The following is a 23,792-nucleotide window of genomic DNA, read 5'->3' as shown; positions in this document are numbered from 1 at the left end:
CAGCAAGAAAAGTCCCAACAGATATAGGTGGGGAGCCAAGCAAGGGAACATTGATGAGCAGGGGCGTCCCATGAGCCACACAAAGGAGTGAAAGAGACAGAGTCACAGAGGCCCTAGAGAACACAGAGGAGGATTAGGAGAGTTAGGCAGTCCAGTTGAGGTCATTTGAGAGGCACTCAGGAGTTCTTAAAAAAGTAAAGCGCATAGACTTCCCCTTTTTAAATGCTTAAAATATGTTAAACAAACTCAAACAAAACAGGCTTTGAAAAATGTAGACCATTTAAAATAAAGTCAATTTGAAAGGACTATGATTGAGGCAAGCATAAGAATTAAGGTATATTGGAGAGATCCTTCCACTTAATGTCCCCTGCTTGTCTCATCATTCTCCTGGGGAGATGCTAATAAGGATGAGCTAACCACCTGAACAATATAAAGTGAAGAACCTGTCACTCAGTTATCAATGGAAACTGCCTGTCTATAATTCCCTTAACAGAGGTCTATATCTCAACATATGTTAATTAGTCTTAATGTGCAAGCCTAAGAATTTACTACACTCGGGGGCTTTATTTTTTAAAGAACTGTCCCAGTCAATGGAGTTGAGCTTTATACAGCCACATAGTTTCCTCTGTATGGTATAATAGCCAAACTGGCTAACATTTTACAATTTCTAACAGCCCAGTTTGCCATTTTCTCTAAATTAATTGGACCACATCTAAAAGTTGTTGGCATGTGGCCAAGCAGAAGTAGAAAAGAGATACAGCTAGGAGGAGGAAATAATAAGATTCATGACCTTCCATAGATTAATAGAGATGTTTTTAACTGGAGATTAAAAATATCTCTGGAGATTTTATGAAATTTAAATAGAATTGAACCTGAGGCATTATCAAACTCAAAAGGATATTTTCAGTAATTTTTATTCTGATTTATTAAATCTAGGTCCATAAATTGTACAATTACGGAAATAAATGGATTGAAATCTTTTTAAAAGCAGCATTACTGAGAAAAGTATTTAAAAAAAAAAAAAAAGCTCTTAAAGCTCTTATGTAAACAATTTTAGACAGTAAAACCAAATACTCCACCTAAGAACTTTTAGAGTACTTCTACATGTCTGGCATTACATGATCATTATTACAAGTGTATGAGAAAGCCAGGGCTGATTTAATTTCACATGCCTTAGTAAGACTTCCATACGTGCAAGCTAGCAACTCAAAAAATAATTCATACAGTTAGCCCAGGAAATCATGACTTTACTATTTATAAAAATCCACAAACTACAATGCCAAGACTCAGTGGTATCTGACGTCTCTGCCTGAGTACGATACCTAGCTCTACCTGCCACCCCCACTGTTTGAAAATCAGTGTCCTCATCTTTAAATTTGGATTAATACACAAGCATTTCTTGCTTAACACTTATAGTCCATTTATGAAAAATCAGACGTTCTATTCAAATGTCAACCAGAAGCCAATTTCCCATTTTTCTGACAGGTGAAAGTAAAATCTGAACCCAAAACCTCAGTCTCCAAAGATGTAACAGAAACATTTATAGAAGTAACAGTCATTAAGATGAGATGTAAAATGATGAGCAACTTTTTATTGCATAAAATATTCCTAATATCTTATAGTTCTGAAAAGGAGCACAGGTTAAAAACATTTAGACATACTACCCTCGTCTTTCAAGAGTAGTCTTCAAAAATTTGGGTACAGTCAAACCAGTGTTAGAGGATGAGAAAACCTCATTAAAAACATTGATTTAGTATAAGATATTCTTCAATAATTCATCTATTTGCTTAAAAAAATTTATCTTTCTAATTCTGAAAAAGATATAATGAAAGACAAGGAGAATAATATGCCTGGATCTCTATTTCTACTCCTGAACTTACAGTGCTAGAATTATCTGGTAGCCTAGAATGCTCTTGTTATGGCTTTAATCAAAATTGGTGGTTTGGCATCAGCCTAGCCTTTCTGCTAGTCTTATTCATCATTTATACCAGGGGTCACGTATGTTTTCAGTCAAGTCTTGCTTTTTTAACTTCAGTTCTACCAGGATCTTTGGCCCACACCATGTTGTAGTATTTTTTGACCACTGTTGTGACACCATATTGTGTTATTCCACGACTTGGAAGGTTTATCAAAGAAGATAAAAATCAGAACTTAGATCTAAAGTCCTTTTCCTGACTTAAAACAAGAGTCATTTTCACCTGACAGTCTAGCACAAGGCCTTCTGTTTATAGTAACACTTTCTGGAATGCTAAATACTCATCTGTAGCACAAAGGAAGACATCCATAGGCTACCTACACCCTTGCTAATTTTCTATTACCAAATCACCTTGGTTCTTCAATGTTCTGTCTTGGTTCAATCCTATGTCCTATAAACAGCGTTTGTCTAATTTAATAACTTATTAGTTTGGGCATTCTTAGTCTGGCCCAACTACTGCCACCCCAGCACTGAGGGTGGAAGGGAATGGCATGATGGAAATGTGAAGGCACACTGTCTGGTTAACACACTGACTATTAACCTATTGGTGTGACATTGGCATTGATTCCCAGAGATGCTAAATACCTGTGCAAGCGACTTGCCCAACAGGTCGGATAGAACGTCTTGACACACAGCAGTGGCAGCTGAGTCTCAGTTCTTTTTAACAGAAAGATTAAATCTTTCTATTCTTTCAAAATTCTTCTAAGTCATGGATATTGACCCAAGAGCTGTCTCTGACCAGATCTGCCATTTTCTTTTGAGTCATTTAAACTTTATGGACCTTAGCTTTTTCATCAGAAAACTGGGCTATATAACATTGTTTAATTTTGTATTGTATTTAAATTATTGTATTTACACGATTATATTTATATTTATCAAATATATTTCATTACATTTATCAAATATTTTCATCTATCCTACACACCTACATTTTTGGAAAAACCTTGTTATTTTATGGCTCTTTAAGGCACTTAAAATACAGCTACGAGTTCCTTAGTCTCCTAAATATAAAGGAAACATGTTTGAAAACCCCTCCTCCTACATCTAGTCAAGAATCCATAGACCACATGTCAATCAAAGCATATCAGGAGCTCCACGATATAACAGTTTCTTCAAAAGTTCTCAGGTAGGGCCCCTGGGTGGCTCAGTAGGTTAAAGCCTCTGCCTTCAGCTCAGGTCAAGATCCAGGGTCCTGGGATCGAGCCCTGCATCAGGCTCTCTGCTTAGCAGGGAGCCTGCTTCCTCCTCTCTTTCTCTCTTTCTGCCCGCCTCTCTGCCTACTTGTGATCTCTGTCAAATAAATAAATAAATTTTTTTTAAAAAGTTCTCAGAAAACTAAAATAAATGTGGGTAATTTAGACTGGGTAATTAAGAAGGCTGAAATAGCTGATCCTTGACTTGAATCAAGGAATAGTGACTCAGAAAATAATACATAAACAAATAAAAATATCAGGGGAAAATCTATAAGAAACATTCTTCATTCAGAGCTAGTATCATGAGCCACACAGGGAAGAACTGAGACACAGGGGCAAAAGAAGAAACGCAGATATCTTTCAGCTCAATCTGAAAAGGAAAGCTTTATGGAGTAAATTAAGAAAGGCATAGCATATGCATTTTTATGGACCTAAGGAATTAAGTGGTGGACTTAACTCTCCCCTACATGTCTAAAACCCAAAGGAATAAATAATTAAGACCTATGAACAAAAAGATTAGTGGTTGGGTTGCTTAAAGCAGGTTATGCATATGGGGCGCCTGGGTGGCTCAGTGGGTTGGGCCTCTGCCTTCGGCTCAGGCCATGATCTCAGGGTCCTGGGATCGAGCCCCACATGGGGCTCTCTGCTCAGCGCGGAGCCTGCTTCCCCTTCTCTCTCTCTCTGCCTACTTGTGATCTCTGTCAAATAAATAAACAAAATCTTTAAAACCAAAAAAAAAGCAGGTTATGCATATAAAGAATCAAAGAAAGAACACCAATAGCTAATGTTTTCTTCTTCCTCCTTACATATCACTAATTAAAGACTAGGAATCTATTATGACATCCTTAAAACATCTTTCTCACTGCCTAACACTCAGAACAAAGTCAGTCAGATGGTGTGGTAGCCAGCCTCCAAGATGCTACCAAGGATTCCTGCCATCTGGTATTGACAACCTTGTGCAGTCTGATCCCACACTGTACCAGGGTTGGTCTGTGTGACTAGCAGCATCTGCCAGAAGACATACTAAGACGGCGTATCACTGCTGAAATTAGGTCACGAGAAAGACAGCTACTTCTGTCTTGGGCTGGTTGTCTTGCATGCATGTCCTTCCGAATCCCTTCTCCGCTCCCTCTCTGGACAGCAAGCGGCCATGTTGAGAGCAGCCCAAGTTATAAGAGAAATTCATGAAATTGTAGTTAACTCCAAATTTTCCTTTATCCTTGACCTCATTTCATTGATTTCAGAAATTGAGGCATAGAACTGATGCTTCCAGTCACTAACCACTGAGAAATAACAGCCAGAGAGACCAACTGGCAATGACATGATCCATCTTAGAAGAGAATTCTGTAGCTGCAGTGCAGCCCTGAGATGACCGAAAAACACAGCTACACTATATAACCTCAGGAGAAACCTCGAGCCAGAAGCACCTAGTTAATTGACTTCATATTCCTTACCTGGAGAAAGCGTGTGAGATAAAAATTGTTTGCCATTTCAAACAGCTAAAATTTAGTATAATTTATTCCACAACAATAGATAACTAATGCAGATGGCAAGATCTGGGATATAAAATATTCTGTTTAAAAGCCAGCGAATCAAATACTCTAATACTCTATATATAAGTGTTCTCAGAAATTAGGCAGGCAAACCAATTTAAAGTTTTGTATAGTCAGGAGTGCTGGGTGGCTCAGTGGGTTAAGCATCTGACTTAGCTGAGGTCATGATCTCGGGGTCCTGGGATTGAGCCCATGAGGAATCTCCTTGTTCCTTTCTCTCTCCCTCTGCCCCTCCCCATGCTCAAGCTCATGCACTCTCTCTCTCTCTCAATAAGTAAAATCTTAAAAATAAAAAAATTTAATTTAATTTAAAAAGAAATAGAGTTTTATATGATCATGCAAGTTTGGGTTTTTTCTTTAAGTCAAAGACTACTGGGGAAAAAACTATGTGAATAAATCTTGGCTGCAAAATCCACTTTATAATTTTAAGAAACTTAGCATTTTAAATTCCTTCTTTATTTTACTTTCTTCACTACAGTCCCAGCTTCAGCTTCACTGAAAACCCAGAGCAGGTAGAAGGGAAAAAAAAAAGTATTTGAAAGCAGAGATAACCTTCTTTCATTTGTAAAAGAGCAGCCTGAAGACTGCCTAAATTGGAGATAATGGTTTATATGAATCGTGTGAGATGCAGCATTAACTTGTTGTCATTAGCATCATTATTAAAACTGTAGCTAAACACTCACCATGTGTTATACGGGGCACATTAGCTATATAAAATATATCATTGGTGCCCTCTGGGAACAGATCAGAAAAGTTCAAAGCTGTGAGTTCCCACTGATACTTGAAAAAAACTGGATTGCACTCTATCAATTTATAACTACGCAATGTAGGATTTATTAGATGAGCTAATCTTACTTTGAAAACTATACCTTAATACATAAAAATTAGCTTTGAGGTTAAAGAAATTGAAGCAGAAGTTATAAGAGAAATTCATGAAATTGTAGTTAACTCCAAATTTTCCTTTATCCTTGACCTCATTTCATTGATTTCAGAAATTGAGGAGCTGGCTTCCCCTCATTTTCTGTTATTTCCCACCGTGCATAGGAACGATCAGACGGACACGGCAGCTCTAGCAAGCCGGCAGCATGTAAGAGAAGGGGAGAAAAGACATCCGGCCAGATCTTCAACTTGTTTCTAAGTCTGCTTGCTCCTGCCTCTCCTGCTATTTCTTCTGCTTCTGAAAATAGGATTAATATCTTTGAATTTATAAAACTCTGTATTGTAAGCAAGGCTGAGGGCTTTCCAACCCAAAGACGTTGACGTACGGAGTTAATGAGAAGTGAGGCTGTGGGGAATGAACGGAAAGATGCCAATGTTAAAGTAATTGAGCATGAATATCAAACACTGACTTGGGAACAGTCTTCATTTGCTGATGGCGAATCTGATCAGCTGGTGGGCAGAGGGAACATGCCCAGATCTGCATTCACTGCCAGCCCCAGAATTGCCAAATCATAACAGCCTCTGCATTAGACACTTGGTGTCTCTGTGTCACCATTTAGAATCACGTTTTCCTTTTTCTCCTTCCTTTCCTTCCTATGAAAGTTTCACTCCTTTTCTTCTTTCTGATTTATCTCACTCATCCCCATGCCTTATAAAGAATTAAAATTTTTATCTCAGTAACTGCAGTTTCTTTTACAAGTGTGCGATGTGCTAATACCAGTTCAGAAGAATACAGATGATGGTGTTGTGGCTGAATTGCTGAGCTATAATTTTTATCTAAAAAACTCTGCATTGTCCTCTAAAACCAGTAAAAGCTTAAATTATTAATTACTGTAATACACTCCTATGTGTCTTCTATCATTCTTAATTGGATCATATGTGCATTCTTTGTAGCAGTAAGGATCTCTGGGAGGTTTGCACAATAGTGATAAAATGAACACTCTAATAAGTGGTATGTCATTATTAATTTCAAGTTGTAATGAATAGTTTTATTCAGAACAGGGTAATGACAGTTTTAAGAAAACTAAAATTAAAGAAAAAAACTGGTTCTCAAATTTTGGGGACACATGATTATGCATTTTGATAAACATTCATTTACAAGTCTATTTATTAGTTTACAATGCAAACAATAGACAATACTTAAAAATAAGTCAACTGGGAACTGGTTAAATTAAATACAGTGTATATATTAAATGAAATTAAAAATGACTTTTGAAAAATATATATTAACTAATGAGGTAGGCAGTAATAGTATATTATTAAATAGGCCTATATAAACTCATTTAAAATACATACGCATGAAGGACTAAGTATTAATCAATATCTGATGGTGAAAGAATTACTAAGCCTGTGTTTCTACTTGTCATTTTCTACATCCTATTTCAATGTGTATTACAATTGATATAAAATTTTTTTAATAACCAAAAAGTTTCTAAATCCATACACATACCCCAAGAAAGCCAGAAAGAACATAAGAAAGGCAATCATATATGAGATCTTAAATATAAAGTGTTTATAGTTTACCTTGACAGCATAATATTCTTTAACTTCAGGCCTAATAGAATCAAAGTCTCCACTGATGAATTCAGGCAAAAATCTGAAACAAAGAATTCCAAGTAAGTCAACTAATTAAGACTACTTGTTTGTTAACCTTTAAAACTGTGCCAAGAGGATGTCTTACACTCTTGGTTTCCATACAGAATGGTTAAGAGTAACTCTACATACCCAACTAATACATGAAACTAGTCACACTGTCAGTCAATGTTCATCCTGCTTCAACAACAAAAAAAAGATTATTGGTTTAAAAAACTCCCAGTTCAGAGGCAGCTGGCTGGCTCAGTCAGTTAAGTGTCTGCCTTCAGCTCAGGTCATGATCTTGGGCTCCTGGGATCGATCCCCACATCAGGCTCCCTGCTCAGCAAGGAGTCTGCTTCTCCCTCTCTCTTCCCCCCACCCCCTTGCTCATTCTTTCTCTCTCTCTCTCTCTGTCTCATTCTCTCTCAAATAAATAAAATCTTTAAAAAAAAAATACAATAAACTCCCAGCTCAAAAACCCTAAAACCTTTCCATATTACTTTCTACATATATACAAACCTTTACATTATTGTGCCTCACACAAGCTCAGAACTTGAACAAATTTGAACAGAACACGTGAGGAGGAGGATTACTCATTCTCTGCAGAGCAGGAGTCAGTTCAAAGACATTTTCTAGATGCACTGTTGGCATACTTCTAGAAACAGGAGGCTTCTAGACAGGTTTGAAATACTACACAAATCACTAGGGAGAGGGAGAGAACTCCCCCAAACGAATGCTTCTAATTACATCATAATTGTCTCATTTCTCTTCCCTACATTTATATTTTTTTAGAACTCTTCCAGAAAGCCTATCTTACTCTATGTATATAAGCCATCCTTTACTATTATTTACATAATACATTTGCATGACCTGGTAGGATTTCTTCCAACTTAAAACTAAGTGTGGAAAATGAAAATTTCCTGGATTTCTCAGTGCTCCTACAAAAAGCCTTAGTCTCCACAGCCTCTGAAAAATATATTATGTAAAGAAGGGAATGTGTGCCTTCATCCTCCAGAAATATTCTACTTTTCCCATCCCATGAGAATTGGCTCTGCAGGTGTTTATTTACCTGTTAACTATTCTGATTCAAAAGAATAATAAAACTTCAAATATGTCTTCTCAAGAGGGCCATGTTGCTATGTAATAGACTAGATCCCTAGCTAAAAGAAGACTAGAGCTTTAGTTCACTGAGTATTACATGTCAAGAGTTGAAGCCCCAGAACTTGGGTGCCTCTCTAAGTCAGAAAAGTCAAGACAGAGAAGCTCTTGGTGGGTTGGGGTTAGGATTCAGGGTCATAGAATTTCCAGAGACTCTTGCAAGAGGGTAGAAGCTGCCACAACCCACTTAATACATTTAGAGGGAAAAATCATATTTCCTCTTCTTTCCCATATGAACGGTGCAGCTACAAGCACAGGACAATGGGCCTGGCTGTCACTGCAGGGCCAAAGGGTAAGAACAAGAGCAATGGGGACCGAGGTATTACGAAACTAGACTCAGAAATCCTTATATATTCACTCAGGATACAATTAATAAAGACGAACATGAAAAACCCAAAACTAACTCTGTTCTTTCAGGCACTTTTTTTTTTCCCCCCCAAATTTTGACCTTAACTGGAGGTATTACTTCTTCAGTCTAACCTAATCTAACTAATCTATGTCAGACCAACTCTTCTTTGGGCTCTCTATCCCTAGGACAAATGGTAAGAAGTTCTACTATAATGATCTGTACCGCTTGACGTGCTCAGATTTCATGGTTGGTTTAACCAATGATAGTAACCTATTGAAATGTCTGGTAATTAATAAAACTGTGACATTCATTGAATATCAACCATGTACAAAAGACTGTACAAAAGACCATAGTTTATCTCAGAATAAAGCAGAATTGGGAAGTACCTACGTTTTTAAATCACTTGCCTGGTTTCAATATCTTCCTGTAAACTTTTCTCCTCAAAACATCCCTGGCCACATATCAATTACTTCTAATTTCATTTTATACCTATCAAGGTAAATACTTTTTACTCTATCCACATGAGGACTAAAAATAGACTATTAGCTCTTTCCTGTTTTACCTGTTGCAAAAATTCATGAATTTTTTTAAGTTTCGTTAAAATGCCTCCATCAAAACAAGATGGGATCAGGAGGGAGACAAACCATAAGAGACTCTTAATCTCACAAAACAAACTGAGGATTGCTGGAATTGGGGGGTAGGGAGAGGGTGGCTGGGTTATGGACATTGGGGAAGGTGTGTGCTATGGTGAGTGCTGTGAAATGTGTAAGCCTGATGATTCACAGACCTGTACCCCTGGGGCAAATAATATGTTACATATTAATTTAAAAAAATAAAAAGAGGGGCTCCTGGGTGGCTCAGTGGGTTAAGGCCTCTGCCTTTGGCTCGGGTCATGATCCTGGAGTCCTGGGATCGAGCCTCGCATCGGGCTCTCTGCTCCTCGGGGAGCCTGCTTCCTCCTTTCTCTGCCTGCTTGTGATCTCTGTCAAATAAATACAATCTTTAAGAAAAAAAAAATTAAAAAATAAAAAATAAAATAAAAAAATAAAAAGAATAAAATATATATCAAAAGCAAAAAACACAAAAACAAAAAAAAAACCTCCATCAAACAACGTTCAAACACCCATAGAACAAAACTCATACAGATCTCAGAATATTATTGCTTGCTAGGGTCTGAATGTTTGTGTACCCCTAAAATGTGTATGTTGAAATCTTAACCCCTAATATGATGTTGTTAGGTGGTGAGGTCTTTAGGAGTTGACGAAGTAAGAGGGTGGCGCTCTTGTGACTGGGATTAGTGCCCATGAAAAAGAACCCCGCACCACCACCACCCCGCTCTCTTATCCCTTCCACCACATCAAGACACAGTGAGAAGACAGGCATCTATGAACCAGAGGGAGTGGATCTTATCACACACTCAATCTTGATCGTGGACTTCCCAGCCTCCTCAACTATGAGTAATAAGTACTTGTTGTTGACACCATCCAGGCCACGGGATTCTCTGGAGCAGCTGGCGAGGATGAGGCATTCATTGCTGGACAGGGTAAAAGGAATTCCTCCAATATCCTCATTATCCTTTGTAAGAAACGGAGATCCAAGAACTCAAGTGATTTTTGTATGGCCAGCTAGTATCCAATCTACTTCACCATGTAAAGCAGCCATTCAAACTTGGGACTCTGGTTCTGTGCAGTATGAATCACCCAACTTCCTCATAAAACTGACTAAATATTGCTCCACAAATTTTAGTCCCTCAGATATCTAGAATCAATTTGCCAGTTTCCAAATATCATATTGATTTTGACAATAAATAAAAATGAAAAATAAAAACTGATACACACAGGCAACTAGTGTCTGCCCCCTTAGGATATATAATTTTAAACAGAATTAGATCTCTTTTTATCGCATACTGTGAATCATGAAGGAAAGTAATCATATAAATTTACTTATATTTTCATATAAAATATTAATAGGAAAACAAACATATTGATAAAAGATAACTTCTGGGGCGCCTGTGGGTAAAGCCGCTGCCTTCAGCTCAGGTCATGATCCCAGGGTCTTGGGATCGAGCCCCACATCAGGCTGTCCGCTCTGCAGGGAGCCTGCTTCCTCTTCTCTCTCTCTCTGCCTGCCTCGCTGCCTACTTGTGATCTCTGTCAAATAAATAAATAAAAATCTTAAAAAATAAAAAAAGATAAAAGATAACTTCTAGTAACTTTTTAAATATAGTCTTCTCCTATATAACACACATGCCTTAAAAATAAACAAGGAAAGAAAATGAACAGGGATACTTACTGCTAAGTAGGTTCATCCCAAATCTACACCTGATACACAGGCCAAGATGACTACAATAATTATAACTTTTTGTCATACAATAAAGTAGTTTTGGAAACTTCCTGAAATGTGTTTTTGGACGGAGCAATTAAAAGCCCAGCTCACATTTTGGAGGCATCGGTTGCCATGGTACTCCGGCATTCTGAAGAGGCACTTACTGGGGATGACACTTCATAGATATAGAGGTACAATGTTACATTATAAAGAGTTTACGCAGGAAGATTGTTTCACAACTCTTTGGAGACTGACCGCTTATATCAAGTGACGAAATGTATAAGGAATTCTGTCTCCACTGACCATACTTCTGTACACTGCTGGCATCGATCAGACCAGTACACCTCGTCTTGCTATCCTCAATCTAACGGCACTGATTGGCTGGTACTAAAAGGTGCTCCAAACACTCAATAAATGGTGTGGATTCCCTTGATTTTTACATTTAACTCTTACCATTCTTGCCACTCACTAATGACAAAATAAAAGTTCAACAAGAGCCAAGATAATCAGTGAGCTAAAGATCCATCGCATATAATAATCAAGAGGGAGGCTGATATATTTAGAAAATATGCCTAAACAGGATGTGTGAGCACCGAGCACACAAATGCTGGTACTACTACAATAAAGTAACAAGGTAGAGGAGAAGGCAGTGGGTGGGGATGGGGAGGAAATGAGAACAAGAGGGGGCAGAATGGGGAACGGTGGTGGGAAAAGGGGGGGCAGGGAAGAATACGGAGGGGGGGGGAGGGAATAGAGAGCGGCCAAGATGGGAAAATGGTAAAAGGGAAGAGAAAGGCCAGGAGAAGGAAGGCAGAGCAAGACAAGAGTGGGAACGAAGCACTTATCACAAACTTCCTATTACGCCTCACCACTACTTCCTAGCTTGCCCCAAATATTGAACTTTTCTGAGCCTCACTTCTTCACATGTAAAATGAAGATAATTTAGAGTGGTTTTTAAGATTAAGAATTAATCCATGTAAAGCACTTAGAAAATGCCTGGCACACAGTAAGCACGATTTTAAGCTCTTTTCGGCTAAAATAAAAGTCATTACTAGAGAAGCTAAGTAACATGCCTGAGGTTACAAGGCTAATAAGAGCTAGAGCCAAAATTCAAACCCAGGGAGCCTAATCTTTGTTCTTGGACAGCTAAGTCTACAGTCTTCCACGTATGCACATTTATGAAATGGAACCAGACTTTGTCATGGAGAAAGTTCTCTATACAACCACACGACTCCCTTGCAGATTTTAGTAATCAGTGTTAATTTGGTCAACTGTTTATTTTAGAAACGTATTGGCGAAGCAGAAGAGGACAATTTGCGCTGCTTGCTATAGAGTAAAGATGGGATTTGATTAAAGGAATAGGTTAGGAGGAGAATGTCTGAGAACACTGCTGAAAAAGAGTAGGGCCACACATACAAGGCAAAAAATGGTACTCTGTCTAAAGAAAGCAGGGATTAATCAAAAATTTGAACTAACATTCTCTGCAAAACTGTACAACTTAAATTAGGGGAGGTGGGCAAAAAAGAGGGTAATAATCCAAAATATGATAATGAAAAATGACTGTGTATATAGAAATAATTAGTTGAATTGTCTTCATAAATACATCTCTAAATGTAATAAAGGTGTCCAAAGTTATTTAAATATTTGTATAATTTTGGATAAAAGGGACGTTCTGAGAAAAAACACACAATGACTAATCCTATTGCGCTATATAAAAATGTAACAATGTGCTTATAAGAAAAGTATAAAGTAAAAATATATTTTTATATATGCAAAATATATAATGCATAAAGACTGCTATCCCTAATATACAAACAGTACTCCAAAGTGGTAAAGGAAACAAATCCAACAGAAAAAATTGTCAAAGGCTATTCACACCACACAAGGAAAAGTCACCCAAGAAATATAAAAGGCACCGAGTACAAGAAAATATGGTAGGTAAGTAATTACTTGTCAAGGAAATAAATACTAAAGCAATAGTAGGATACTGACTGACACAAGAACATGTCAAAAATTAGGGGCAAGTATTGCTAGCCTGAAGAAAAACAAGCACACTCATGGACCACTGGGATCATGAACGGAATACAGCTTACAGCAATCCCACTTGAGAATCGATGCTACAAAGGACAGTACACAGAATATCTTTACAATAACAACAAGAAGAAAAAGCTATATATTTAATAATACAGGGAAGGTTAAATATAATGTCCACTAACAGGGAAATAGGCAGCTTTAAGATGAGTTGACTTCATCATAGACTTGACAACTGCCCCACAGTCAGTGTCTATTCCATGTTAAGTGGAAAAAAAAAAAAAGCAAATTCTAGAAAAATGCATATGCTCTTATCTTGTTTGAGATTTTTAAAAAAATGTTTTACATACAAGCTGCACCTAATTACCGTATACAACCTAATAAATTTAGAGCTAAGGACAGACACACCCATAAAACTACGACCACAGTGTACATCATAAACACACCCATCACCTCCAAAATGTACTGATTAATTTTTATCAGAACAGTTAATATAAGATCATCAGCATTTCACAGCTTTCAGTGTACTAATCTTTCACTTCCTAGGTTAAGTTTATTCCTGAGTATTTTATTCTTTTTTGATGATTTTGTAAGTAGAATCATTTTCCTTGTTTCCTTTTCAGAGACTTTGTTGTTTTTGTGTAGAAATGCAGCTGATTTTTGTGTATTGATTTTGTATACTGTAATTTTGCTGAATTCATTTGTTCCAACAGATTTTTTTTGTTTTTATTATGTGTGTAATCATTAGGGTTTTAGAGATATAAGATCATGCCATCTGCAAACAGAGCTAATTTTACTACTTCCTTTATGACTTCGAAGCCTTTAATTTCTTTTTCTTGCATAATTGCTCTGGCTAGGGTATCTAGTAGTACGTTGAATACTAGTGATGAGAGTGAGAATCCTTGTCTTTTTCCAGATATTAGAGGAAAACTTTTCAGTTTTTCACTACTGAGAATGATGTCAGCTGTTGACTTTCCATATATGGACTTTATCATGTTGAGGTAATTTAAGTTTTTAATCACAAAAGGGTGTTAAATTTTGTCAAATGCTTTCTATGCATCTATTGAGATGATAATGTGATTTTTATCCTTCATTCTGTTACTATGATGTATCATGAGATATGTTGACTCATCCTCACATAGCAAGGATAAATGCCATTTGGTCATGGTGTCGGATTCTTTTAACGTGCTCTTGAATTAGCTTTGCTATTTTGTTGAGGATTTTTGCATACGTTTTCATTAGGGATACTGTTTCATAGTTTTCAGATCTCTGGCTTTATATCAGAGTAATGCTGGCTTGATTTTAAAAAACAATGGGAGTATTCATTCTATTTTCTGGGAGATATTGAGATGGATTGGATTAATTTTTCCTTAAAAACTTAAAAAAATTCATCTGTGATGCCATCTGTTCTGGCCTTTTCCTGTTAGATTGTTTTTTTATTATTGATTCAATCTTATTTGTTATTGATCTGTTCAGTCTTTCTTCCTTTTTTTTTTTTTTATAACGATTTTGTTTATTTGACAAAGAAAGAGACTACAAGCAGGGGGAATGGTGGGGAGAGGGAGAAGGTGGCTCCTGCTGAACAAAAAGCCAGATATGTGGTTTAATCCCAGGACTCTGGGATCATGACCTGAGCCGAAGACATGCTTAACCCACTGAGCCACCCAGGCATCCCAAGGCTTTCTTGTTTCTCCTTGACTCAATCTTGGTATGCTTTATTGTATGTTTCTAGGAATTTATTTATTCCCTTTGGGTTTTCCAATTTGTTGGCACACAATTGTTCATAATAGTCCCTCATGATCTTTTCTATTTCTGTGGCACTGGTTATAATGTCTCCTTCGTTTATGATTTTATTTGACTCTTCTTTCTTTTATTCCTGGTTAGTCTGGGTAAGGATTTTCAATTTAGTTTGTCTTTTCAAAAAAAAACAACTCTTATTTTCATTGATTTTTCTATCTTTTACTCTGTTTTTTCTCTCTCTGCACTAATCTTTATTTCCTTCCTTCTATTAACGTTGGGTTAAGTTTGTTCTTTTTCTAGTTCTCTGAAGTGTAATGTTAGGTTGTTTGAGGTTTTTATTTTTTTTAAGATTTTATTTATTTATTTGACAGAGAGATCAAAGGAGGCAGAGAGGCAGGGGGAGGGAGGGGGGGTGCAGGGAGCAGGCTCCCTGCCGAGCAGAGAGCCTAATGTGGGGCTTGATCCCAGGATCCTGAGATCATGACCTGAGCTGAAGGCAGAGGCTTAACCCACTGAGCCACCCAGGTGCCCCGAGATCTTTTTTTTAAATATAGATATTTACTACTATTAACTTCTCTTTTAATTTAGCTTTAGATGCATCCCATAAGTTTTGGTATTAACAGTGTTTTAAAACAATAAAATAAAAACAAGCAAAAATGCCTATAAACATATTCAAACATTTTTGTATAATCACAAAGGAAATAATGGTAGTGAATGGATGAAGCTGTTGATGCTGATTATCTCGGAGGATGGGATTTTTTTTTTTAAGATTTTAATAAATAAAAGACAAACTAAAAGAGATAACTAAACCACCCAGAGGAAAAAAACTAACCAAAAAAATAATAAAGGAAATACAAACAAAATCTCCACATCACACGGCTAAAATAAAAATTAAGGACACAGTGAGAAAAGAGAAATGACAAGAGGAAAAACATAAAACTTTGCAAAAAAAAAAAAAATGGACTTAGGGGTGCCTGGGTGGCTCAGTGGGTTGGTCCTCTGCCTTCGGCTTGGGTCGTGATCTCAGGATCCTGGGATCGAGCCCCATATCGAGCTCTCTACTCAACAGGGAGCCTGCTTCCTCCTCTCTGTCTGCCTCTCTGTCGACTTGTGATCTCTGTCTGTCAGATAAATAAGTAAAATCTTTCTATAAAAAAATTGAATTAGAGAAAAAAGAAAAAAAAAGGAATAAAAAGATAAAGATCTGAGGTCTCTTAATCTAGATGAAGACTTCTAGGAAATATTTTTTGAATACTTCCTATATGCCAGTCTGTATTTCGTTCACGCATTTTACTTTTATTAATTAGTAAAATTTTAATTGAATTTTCACAACCATTCCAAAAGGTTTTTATCATTCTAACTTTATGGTAGGGCCAAGTCTGAGAGATACGAAGTAACATACACAGATTTCACACAGATTCAAAATGTTCTCCCCTCCTTTTCTTCCTCCTCCTCCTTTCTGAACTGAAGATAATCTTGCCTGGTAAAGAGAAATTTTCTTGCTATACTTCCCTCACAAGATGCAATTCCACTTCTTCCAAAATCTTAGCCCTTATCTGAAATATTGCCCTACTTGTATGTCCAACCAGGGCTGCATGGTAATCAAAGAACAGTGTGAGTGCAGTTACTCCACACCGCAAGCTATCAATCCCTAGGTAAGCTCTACTTATATTTGTACAGTTTGCGATTTCTTTTAATGAAAAGAGAAGTGGTAAGGAGAGGTACAATTACAAACTCATATGAGCTTGCCAAAAGCATATTTTATTCTAGGCAGTGAATAAACAAGGCAGTATTTAGTTGTGACTGAGTGTTCTAACTCAGTAACAGCAGTACAAATTCTGTGGGTAAGAAGTTAAAATGCATGGACTGCTCTTTCTGTCTATGCTATGGGAATTGGCCCATAACCACTTTAACCAGTTAGAAAACCAGACAAAATATGTGAAACAATGGTATCCAGAGAGCAGAAAATAGGCAGCTCAGGGCGGAGCTTGGTGAAGCAAATGAGATGAGCCCTATGACTGCCTCAGCTTTCTTCCTGGAGCCCGCTTCTAGCCGGTTTTCTAGTGAGGGGAAACTCAGGGAGCTTGTGGTCTCCTCAAATGAGGGCACCAATTTTAAAAGAAGATGAAAAGCTAGGAAATTTAGTATAGAGTACCTGAGAAAATAGAACTACAGAGAGAAAGAGGGCTAGAAAGCTCCAGAAAGAGTTCCTTGAGTGTTGGACACTTGACTCTTCTACCCACAAGTGAGAAGTCCAGGGTTGGGGGTAGGACCACCAGAAAGCAATGGTCACAACAATTCCTAAAAATAAAATCCGGCTGGGTAAAATCCACGTTCCTGTCATCAAGAATACAGAGACAGTAATAAACAGGTCACTAAATAGAGTCTCACATTAGTCCCAGAATAAAAGTGGCACTGGACCTACTACAAGAAAGTTTTACATCAAGTTTCAAAAGTAGTTTCAAAGTTTTAAGCTCACCCCTAAGTTATTCAACCATGTCTCAGAACAAAAATCAACACTGTTAAAGGAATATAACAAATCTGGTAACAACTTCAAATTAAAAATGTATAGCATTCATTCAAAAACGATCAGGCAGGCAAAGAAGAAAACCATAACCAGACACAGAAAAGACAAAGAGGCTGGTACTAGCAGACAAGGTCATTAAAACAACTATTACAAACATGTTCCATACACTCAAGAAGTCAAAAGCAAACACGAACAAAGAAGTGAGAAATGGAAGTAATACAATAACTATTACAAATAAAAAGTACATTGTCAGAAATGAAAAATACACTGGAGAATTAATAGCAGATTAACCACACAAAGTATTAAACATACCATACAAAGGTATAGCCAATAATCCAATGGTGCACATAAAATGGAACCTTTTTTTTTTTTTTTTAAGGTACAAAAGAAGGAAAGGGGGAACAACTTTGTAGCTTAGTCAGTTGGGTGTCTGACTCTTGATCTCTGCTCAGGTCCTGATCTCAGGGTCATGAGCCCAAGCCACACATTTTGCGTGAGTACAAAATGATTGAAAGATCTTAAAAAAAAAAAAAAAAAAAAAAAAGGAAAAGGAAGAAAAAAGAATGGGAGAAGTAGAAAATATTAGATTTAAATGGAATCATACTGATAAATACATTAAATGTACATGGGCCAAATGCTCCAACTGAAAGACCTAGATCTAACATTAAATGAAAAAGGTGTGCTGTCTATAAAAAAACTACAGATATAGATGTATTTAAGCTAAAAGCATGACAAGAAATATACTATGGAAATACTCATAAGAAAGCAGAGTGGTTATATTATTATAAGACAAGGTAGACATCAGAACAAGGAATATTGGTAAAGATAAAGAAGGGGCAATTTCATAATATAAAATAATAATTTAATCAAAACAATTAGCCAATCTGTATACAATAAAAGAGCCCAAGGATACTCAAGATGGAAAAAAATCCATTACAATTTTCAAAAACCCTCTCTTAGAAAATGATAAAACAAGTAATTCAAAAGAACAGAATATGCTCCTATTTTATTCCTTTAATGCTATTATGAATGTCATTTCTTTTTTTTTTTTTTTAAAGATTTTATTTATTTACTTGACAGAGAGATCACAAGTAGGCAGAGAGGCAGGCAGAGAGAGAGGAGGAAGCAGGACCCCTGCCGAGCAGAGAGCCCGATGCGGAACTCGATCCCAGGACCCTGAGATCATGACCTGAGCCGAAGGCAGTGGCTTAACCCACTGAGCCACCCAGGGACCCATGAATGTCATTTCATAATTTCATCTTTAAATTGTTTGGCCCAAGTATATAAATATACAGTTGGCTATACATTGATCTTGTTTCCTGCAACCTTGAAACTGTTTATCAGTTTTAATCATTTTTTAGTAGTATACTTAGGATTTTCTATATAACTAAGATCACATTATCTGCAAATAGAGATAGCTTTACCTCTTTTGTTATTTAGATGTCTTTCTTTTTCTAGTCTAACTGCCATTCTAGAAACTACAGAACAATGTTGCACAGAAGTACAAAAGCAGATTATCCTTTCCATGTTCTTAATCTTAGTCTTTCACTGTTAAATATGATGTTAATTCTGTTTTTTTTTTTTGTATATGTCCTTTGTTAGCTTGAAGAAATTCCCCTCTACTCCTAGTTTGTTAAGTATTTTATCATGAAACGTGCTGGATTTTGTCAAATACGTTTTGTGTCTCTTGAGAAAATCATGATTTTTGTTTTTTTATTCTGCTGAAATGATGTATTACATTAATTGACTTTTAGAAATTGAACCACCTTTTCATTCCTCAGACAAATCACACTTGGTCATGGTGAATAATCCTTTCTACACATTGTTGGATTCAGTTTCCTAGTTTTTTGTTGAGGATTTCTGCATCCATATTAAAAAATACATATATGAGTCTATCATTGGTCTAGTCCTGGTATCAGGGGAACACTGAGTAGACCACAGTCTACTCAGATTGCCTAGTTCTTCTTAGTTTCATTATTTTGTGTCTTTCTAGCAATCGTCTAAAATAAGTATTAAACTTTTTCTGCACTTTTTTTTTGAAACCTGACACTGAAAGGCAATAGTGCCCATCAACAGATTTAATTCATCAGCAAATTCAATACAGTCTGTATCAGAATTTGTTGACTTTTTGTAGAAACTGACAAACTGATTTTAAATTTTTTTTAAAAGATTTTATTTATTTATTTGACAGAGAGAGACACAGCAAGAGAAGGAACACAAGCAGGGGGAGTGGGCGAAGGAGAAGCAGGCTTCCCATGGAGCAGGAAACCCAATGCGGGGCTCAATCCTAGGATCCTGGGATCATGACCTAAGCCAAAGGTAGAAACTCAACAACTGAGCCACCCTGGTGCCCCATGATTTTAATTTAATATTTTATTTATTTATTTGAGAGAGAGAGTGAGAGAATGAGAAGGGGGAGGGAAGGTAGAGGAAGAAGCAGACTCCCCACTGAGCAAGAAGCATGATAAGGGACTTGATCCCAGGACCCTGGGATCATGACTGGAGTGAAAAAGGGAGACGCTTAATCCACTGAGCCACATGGGCGCCCTGACAAACCGATTTAAAAATTCATATGGAATTAATTGTAAGAAACTCAGAACATGCAAAAAAAAAAATAAAGAAGAACAAGGTAGGGGGACTCTTACTTCTCAACTTCAGAACTTACTAAAAAGCATGGTAATAATCAAGATGGTGTGGTAATGGCACCAGACTAGACATACAGATCAATGGAACAGAAATCACAATGTACCAAAGAAACTCATATATCTATGGTCAACTGATTTTTGACAAGGGTACCAACATCATTCACTGGGGCAAGAACTGTGCTCTCAACCAAACATCCATCAACACATGGCTGGAGTAACTGGATAGCTATACACAGAAGAATCAAGTTAAACCCTTACTTCACACGATGCACACAAAAATGAAAATGGTTGAAAGATCTAAATGTAAGAGCTAAAACCATAAAACTTTTGAAGAAAACATAGAGGTAATATCTCATGATTTCAGATTTGGCAAAGAATCTTACATACAACACCAGAATCATGAGCTACAAAAGAGTTAAACCAGACTTCATCAGAATTCAAAGTTTTTGTGATTCGAAAGATACTATCAAGAAAGTAATGAAACAGCCTGAAAAGTGGGAGAAAATATTCTTTAATGCATAACTTTTGACCTCATATCTTAATTTCCAAGAATCTACTTTAAATGCAAAGAACTCAAAAGTTTTACTTATAAAACTTATCTAAGTTTTACTTATCAATGTTATAAAAAATTATGAACATACATCTCTGATATATGAAGACTGAAAGAATGTAACATAATTTTTATTTAACACATGATGTGTTCATAATACAATGTTAAAAAAACAGGTGTGGTGTAAAATATGCACAAAATCCCTATTTTATTACATGTGAAACATGCTTACAAAAATATGAAATTGAAAAAGATGTGTAAAAATATCAATACTGAGAGCCTAAGTGATTTCAAGTTATTTTTATTTTTTCTTTGTACTTACCTGTATTCCCTAAGTTCATTACGATGAACTTGTTATTACTCATGTAGAAAGGTGCGTAAGGGTAGAGAACCACGCACCTTTAAGAGAAAGGAAAATATAGGGGTGCCTGGATAGCTCAGTCAGTTAAGCGGCTGACTTGATTTCAGCCTATGTCATGATACAGGCAGAGGTGTCAAGAGATTGGGCCTTAAGATTCTCTCTCCCTCTGTCTCTCCCCCACTCACGTGCACACACTCTGTCTCAGAAAAAGAAAAAGAGAGAGAATAGAGAAGAAAAAGGAGGAACATATAAAGTTAAATCAATAATCAAAAGGTAAATACTAAATAGTACAGATTTGGTTCCTTTAAATGAATTGATTTTTTCTATTGCTATTATTTATAATTATGATTTCATTAAAATTACCGGTACATAGCTTTAAAATTGAACAAATGAGTACAGTTTGGTACAGACTTTTGCTATATATGATTTGGCTAAAATCGTTGGTTTTGTTAACTTTTGCCACCTATATCCTAAATCAACCCCATCAGATTAAAGCATCAGAACGCATCAGTGCTATTCATGACCTCATCAACCATTTCTCCCCACCAAATCAGAAGGACATTTTGGTGAAAAGCTGCCACACGGAGGAAATTCACCATGAAAGCCCTATTACTTATAAGAATCATAAGATCCCACTCCTATGTGAAAATGTTCTTTTCACTGACTGATATAATGGTAAGATGACAGAAACTACAGTTGTTTTTCTTGCTCCTAACACGTGGAACTGCTCTCTAGTTACTAATAACCCACTAATGTACAGCCTAGCAAGAAAAAATTGAATACACACTAGAGGCCGCTAGTGATAAATAAGTGAATTTTGCATGAAGTAAAAAACATGATGAGAGCAGTAGAAAGAAAACTGCATTCTAAGCTTCTAGCTTCAGCTGCCTCTAAGTACTACGCTTCAAGTCACAAAACATTTTTTTCCCATCTACAAACTTCTAATTTTTTAAGTAAGAACTAAATCTGGGCATATTTCCTCTTAAAAAGAAAAATCAAGGGAATTTTGTAGTAATTTGTATTACTGTATTCTTAAAGCAAAGCTATGCTTTTAAACAATGAGACCTTTTTACATAGCACAAATTAGAAAAAAAAATACTCTAATTGTAACAAAGATTCAGATCAAGTTAAGAGAACCATGTTGTGTGTTGTAAATTTGTCTTGGTAACAGTTCATTGAGAGGAAGATACTTTAAAAGCAAAAGAGATCTAAAAAATATCACAAGACTCGCAGAAGAATCATGAACCTTAAGAGTGGGATTTTAAGGAGTATACTTGGGAAAATATAGATAACATGAACTCAGAGAAAAACAGAATATGATTAAAAGCTAGCTTTTCTAAAACGAAGAAAGTGTACACTTTACTTCATTTTTTTGAGAGTGCTGGTACCTGCAAGTGGGGTGGGGGTGGGGACAGGAGCAGAGGGAGAGGGAGAATCCCAAACAAACTCCATGCTCAGCGTAGAGCCCCACATGGGGCTTCATCTCATGACCCTGAGATCATGACCTGAGCTGAAACCAGAAGTCAGACGCTTAACCGGCTGAGCCACCCAGGTGCCCCACTATACCCTTTTCCAAAAATTTGTGAGGAATGCTATTAAATTTCCTAGAATACATATTTTTATCATTTACACATATGATAGTTTAGGAAACATAACTTCCTTTTCACCATCATTAAGAGAATGAGGGGAAAAAGTCTCATAGCTAGGAGCATTTTAGAGCACAGTAAGTTTTAAGTTAGAGAGGTGCCTATGGCAGGGGAAGTATGAAGATTGAAGACCATTAGCTGACCCAAGGACAAGGTGGAAGCACTGGCAGCCAGAGAGAAGGTGTTTTGGGTGGGCATTTGTGAGGATTTTGTTTGTAACTGTATTTGCATTTGGCTATCCCTACCCATGAAGCTAACATGGTATGAATCTTAATAGCAGGCACAGACCAACCCAGAAACAAACAGGAGTCGCGTATTTACTCATGCCACCCCTACAAACAAGGGCAAAGGCAGATTTTCCCTTAACCACCTTGGCTTGGTCAGTCATATACTCTTACACAAGAAAAGACAAGCCACTGGGAATTCATCAGTAGCACCCAGTGGCCGGCTCACACAGGGTGGAGTACAAGCCCTAACTTGTTCTTAGAACATAAATGTACTGTAGATACATCTGGCATATTTCTTCCCAGGCCCAACTTTCCAGTCTTCCCATTTATGAACTGTTAAGTATAATATTTTTCATTGATTTTGTGGCTGTTGTTTACATTGGTCAGAGGTTTGCTTTTCTTTACAACCAGGAAGCCCCACTGATACAAAATAAATAAATAAATAAATAAGTTCCTAACAATGTTAACAGGAAAGCCTTTGATATTCTCTGATTCTGCTCTTAAATAAAAGTAACTAAGAATTACTTTACTGGGTCAAAAATATGCTTTCATAGTTAAACTACGAAAGTAGAATACATTAAATTTTTATGGAAGAGCATATCTAATCATTCTAACTATTAAGCATATAGTGACCTACTTACTGGGGATGAGTGTGAAAAAGCTAGAGACAGTGCAATGTCACCGGGTGACAGGATGGCAGGGACATGTAAAAAGGTGATTCCACTGTGTTGGGATAAATGTTAAGGGAAACACTGAGTAGGAAAACGTTCCAGAAGGACACTGACATAACCTGTTAAAGCAAGAGATTTAGCCACCAAATACCCTTACCTAGTTCATTCAGGATTTATCATCTATTGGCCTGTGAGGAAATTATTATTATTTTCATGGAAAACTATCTAAAAGGAGTAATACTGCTCAATTAAAAATATTTTCAATTTTTGTCAAATCTGGGCCCATAGACTAGAGTTATTTCCCAAGGTAAATAAAACAAGAACAAG

The 23,792-nt window shown here is 36.7% G+C and overlaps 1 protein-coding gene across 1 annotated transcript in view; it reads right to left on the bottom strand.

Moving 5' to 3' along the window:
- Positions 1 to 23,792, bottom strand: part of TPK1 (thiamin pyrophosphokinase 1) — a 335,002-nt gene that overhangs the window by 163,931 nt on the left and 147,279 nt on the right. The window contains exon 5 of the mRNA XM_059396203.1: positions 7,185 to 7,257. Within this exon, the coding sequence (XP_059252186.1) occupies positions 7,185 to 7,257 (73 nt within the window). The remainder of the gene's footprint in view (positions 1 to 7,184; positions 7,258 to 23,792) is intronic.

The sequence above is a fragment of the Mustela nigripes genome, chromosome 4 (assembly GCF_022355385.1).
Source record: "Mustela nigripes isolate SB6536 chromosome 4, MUSNIG.SB6536, whole genome shotgun sequence".
Lineage (NCBI taxonomy): Eukaryota > Metazoa > Chordata > Mammalia > Carnivora > Mustelidae > Mustela > Mustela nigripes.
This window is presented reverse-complemented; position numbering and strand designations above follow the sequence as displayed.